The sequence below is a fragment of the Gracilinanus agilis genome, unplaced genomic scaffold (genome assembly GCF_016433145.1).
Source record: "Gracilinanus agilis isolate LMUSP501 unplaced genomic scaffold, AgileGrace unplaced_scaffold47725, whole genome shotgun sequence".
NCBI lineage: Eukaryota > Metazoa > Chordata > Mammalia > Didelphimorphia > Didelphidae > Gracilinanus > Gracilinanus agilis.
In genome coordinates, this window is record NW_025382161.1 from 1 (window position 1) to 4545 (window position 4545).

Below are 4545 nucleotides of genomic sequence, written 5' to 3' on the forward strand. Positions count from 1 at the left end.
ATATTATAACATTATGTATAATATATTTATAATATAATAAACTAATAAAAATAAATTAAAATTTTAAATTTAATTTAAAAAATTTAAATAAAATTAAATAATTAAATTTATTTTCATCTTCCTTGGTGGTATATCAATCACCCTTTTCATCCTTAATAGTAGTGCTTCTTTTTCTAAATCATATTAACTAATGGTTTATCTATTTTGTTGATTTTTTCATAACTGACTCCTATTTATTTATTAATTTTTCATTGGTTTTCTTACATTCAATTTTATTGCTCTCACCTTTAATTTTTAGGATTTCTAATTTGGTATTTATGAGGATTTTTAATTTCTTCCTTCTCTAGTTTTTGTATTCCCAATTCTTTGATCTTTTCTTTCTTTATTTTAGTAATATAAACATTCAGAGATATACATTTTTCTCTTAATTACTGCTTTTTTTTAATATCCCATAGGTTTTGTTGTCTCATTATCAATCTCATTAATGAAATTATTGTTTGTATGATTTGTTCTTTTTTTTTTTTTAAACCCTTAACTTCTGTGCATTGGCTCCTCAGTGGAAGAGCAGCAAGGGTGGGCAATGGGGGTCAAGTGACTTGCCCAGGGTCACACAGCTGGGAAGTGTCTGAGGCCAGATCTGAACCCAGGACCTCCTGTCTCTAGTAAATTTAGTAGTCTCTAATAAATTTTTGCCACATTATGTTATTTTGATGGTAGCTCCATAATATTTTTTTTTCATTTTTAAAGTTATCTATCTTTACTGCTAAACAGACACTTCAAATACATATAAAACAGATGGTATTTAAAGAACAATTTCAATGTAACAGCAGCAAAAATATTTGGTTATGTTATTCTCATGTTTTATTAACATTATAATAAAATACCATAAGTTAAGTAATAATGTTAAGTAGCCTGGTTAACAAACAACTTTTCAAGGCTCACCTTAAATATAAACAGGTTGTCTGTAGGCAGTGGGGAGGAAAATTCTTCCTAGAATATTTTGTTTCGTGTTCTTCTACCAGATGCTCTCTTGGCCCTAGTTAAAGCCAACCAGATAATGGTGTTTCCACGATCCTACTTAAGAAAGTGCTGACTGAATATGCTAAAGAAGTTCCCATATTACATCCCAAAATATGCCATATCTTAAAGCAATAGGAGCTACTTGAATCTTGGAGTTTTAATTTTTTTTAAACATTAATTTTTTAAGATTTGGGGAACTTGAATGCAATATATTATCCAAGGAAATTTCAATATCTAGTTCATTTTGCACTAACTTAGCTCTCCTAATAAGCTACAATGTTTTGCATCACTTGGGAAACAGTAAAATCTCCATGAAAAAAAATCCAATTTTTAAAACATCATGATTGTATCTGACATGTGCTGCTTTTTAGAACCACATACCCCCAAATGATTTTTAAACATAAATAACCTTAATGTGAGGTATCCAGGTCTATAAAACATCATCAGCATGAAGACAGCATCTTTCTTCCTAAGGTTTAGGTTTGGCCCAGTATTCCTGAAACATGGAATACAGCATACCAACAGTCATTGCTCCTACTACAAAGCCTTGAGCTCCCACACGCATGCAAATCAGGTGGATAGACATTTTAGTATTCCCTCTGTTCTTCAATCTGTATAATCCATATGCAACAATAGCTGCAAAACCTGCTATTCCAATTGGGACAAATGGTGCCTCCTTAGCTTTTCTGGCATGTTTTGATCCCAAAGTCTCATCATAAGTCAAAAGAGAAACATCACTATCAGATAACATAGTCGTTGGTTGAAGTAAGAGACTTCTCAGAACAGTAGGATGCCAATTCACCTTTTACGAGAAGCCACAGTGTTTTTTCAGCTCCATAATATTAAAATTGTTTTTTCTTATGGTTTATTGCATTTTCTCCATAACTTGGGAGGTATAGAACTTACCTATGATGTTCTTTTTTTATTTTTTTCATTCATCTTTTTATTTTTTAGAAAATTTTTCCATGGTTACATGATTCACTTTTTTTCTCTCCCCTCAAAGCACCCCTCGCCAGCCCACTCATAGCCAATGTGCATCTCCACTGGGTTTTACATGTGTCATTGATCAAGACCTATTTCCATATTATTGATAGTTGCACTAGGGTGGTCTTTTAGTCTACATCCCAAATCATATCCCCATCATCCCATGAGTTCAAGCAGTTGTTTCTTCTGTTTCTACTCCCACAGTTCTTCTTCTGAAAGTGGGTAGTGTTCTTTCTCGTAAGTCCCTCAGAGTTGTCCTGGGTCATTGCATTGCTGCTAGTACAGAAGTCCATTACATTTGATTTTACCACAGTGTATCAGTCTCTGTGTATAACATTCTCCTGGTTCTGCTCCTTTCACTCTGCAACAATTTCTGCAGGTCATTCCAGTTCACATGGAATTCCTCCAGTTCATTCCTTTGAGCACAATAGTATTCCATCACCAGCAGATACCACAATTTGTTCAGCCGTTCTCCAGTTCAAAGGCATATCCTCATTTTCCAGTTTTTTGCCACTACAATGAGTGCAGCTATAAATATTTTTGTCCATGTCTTTTTCCCTATGATCTCTTTGGGGTATAAACCCAGCAGTGGTATGGCTGGATCAAAGGGCAGGCAGCCTTTAAAGCCCTTTGGGCATAGTTGCAAATTGCCATCCAGAATGGTTGGATCAATTCACAACTTCACCAGCAATGTATTAGTGTCCCAATTTGCACTTTTTCATGTGCTTATTGATAGTTTTGGTTTCTTTATCTGGAAATTGCCTATTCATGTCCCTTGCCCATTTATCAGTTGGGGAATGGCTTGATTTTTTTATACAATTGCTTTAGGTCCTTATATATTTGAGTAATTAGACCTCTGTCAGAGTTTTTTGCTATAAATATTTTTCCCAATTTGTTGATTCCCTTCTAATTTTCATTGCATTGGTTTTGTTTGTATGAAACCTTTTTAATTTACTGTTATCAAAATTATTTATTTTACATTTTGTAATTTTTTGACTCTTGCTTGATTTTAAATTCTTTCCTTTCCCAGAGATATGACAAGTATACGATTCTGTGTTTGCCTAAACTTATAGTTTCCTTCTTTATATTCAAGTCATTCACCCATTCTGAATTTATCTTGGTGTAGGGTGTGAGATGTTGATCTAGACCCAATCTCTCCCATACTGTTTTCCAATTTTCCCAGCAGTTTTTGTCAAATAGTGAATTTTTGTCCCCAAAACTGGGTTCTTTGGGTTTATCATAAACTGTCTTGCTGATGTCACTTTCCCCAAGTCTATTGCATTGATCCTCCCTTCTGTCTCTTAGCCAGTACCATATTGTTTTGATGACCACTGCTTTATAGTATAGTTTAATATCTGGTACTGGTAGGCCAACTTCCTTCACTTTTTTTTTCATTATTTCCCTTGATATTCTTGGTCTTTTGTTCTTCTAAATGAACTTTGTTATAGTTTTTTCTAATTCAGTAAGAAAATTTCTTGGTATTTTGATGGGTATGGCACTAAATAAGTAAATTAATTTGGGTAGAATGGTCATTTTTATTATGTTAGCTCATCCTACCCATGAACAATTAATGTTTTTCCAATTGTTTAGCTATAGTTTTAATTGTTTGGAAAGTGTTTTGTAATTGTGTTCACATAATTCCTGTGTATGTCTTGGCAGATAGATTCCTAAGTATTTTATATTGTGTTGGGTGATTTTAAATGGCATTTCTCTTTCTAACTCTTGCTGCTGAGATTTGTTGCAAATGTATAGCAATGCTGATGATTTATGTACATTTATTTTGTATCCTGCAACTTTGCCAAAGTTGTTGATTATTTCCACTAGCTTTTTAGTTGATTCTCTAGGATTTTTTAGGTAGACCATCAATGATGTTCTTGTGTACTTACCTCATGGTGCTGATTGATGCATTCTTTTAATTTCCATTTTACCCTCTAGTTCTAGAATTTCTGGGTCATTTTGAGGATGGTGTCTTGTGTAAATGGAATTAGCTTGAGCCCATTCATAGTCAAAAATCTGCCCATCCTAGGCGTAGAAATGATGTAATCCTCACCTTCCTCAGTGGGGAGGGAAGATGAGTTACCCACACGTGACAATGAGTAGCAAATCTAGAACAAGGGACTGCCCTTTGGGCAGTCCAAATCAATGTGGAGACTGCCATTTGTCCATTTGAATTAGAGGTGGACCCACAGGAAGTGACGAAGGACACTATCTCTTTAAGTATGTTACTGACTTCCTGTGGAGGCAGTTCCAGCTTTGAACTCCGTGCTGAAGGATTTCCTGAGACCACAGAACGCTTACACTCTGTATTGTCACGTGGGTAAGTTAGGCTGACTTCCTTGGCCTAGCTGGGCCGCTTCCAAACTCTGCCTATCTGGCTGTTGTGCCTTGTGGCTTACAGCTTCATTTATTTAGCCTTTAACCCTCTCTCTCCCTCCTGGCCTTTGGCCTGGACTAGCCTCTCCCTTTCTCTTTAGTCCTACTTTTTACCTACCAGATTGTAAATAAACTCCTCAACCCGATGCTGACTTGGGTCTGATTTAA

At 35.1% G+C, this 4545-nt stretch overlaps 1 protein-coding gene across 1 annotated transcript; it reads right to left on the reverse strand.

The window, feature by feature from the left end:
- Nucleotides 1-1489: 1489 nt before the first annotated feature.
- LOC123255518 (HIG1 domain family member 1A, mitochondrial-like) lies at nucleotides 1490-1783 on the reverse strand. The gene has a single exon (XM_044684296.1). It carries the CDS (start codon nucleotides 1769-1771, stop codon nucleotides 1490-1492), a length of 282 nt encoding a protein of 93 aa, XP_044540231.1. The 5' UTR covers nucleotides 1772-1783.
- Between the last annotated feature and the right edge of the window lie 2762 nt (nucleotides 1784-4545).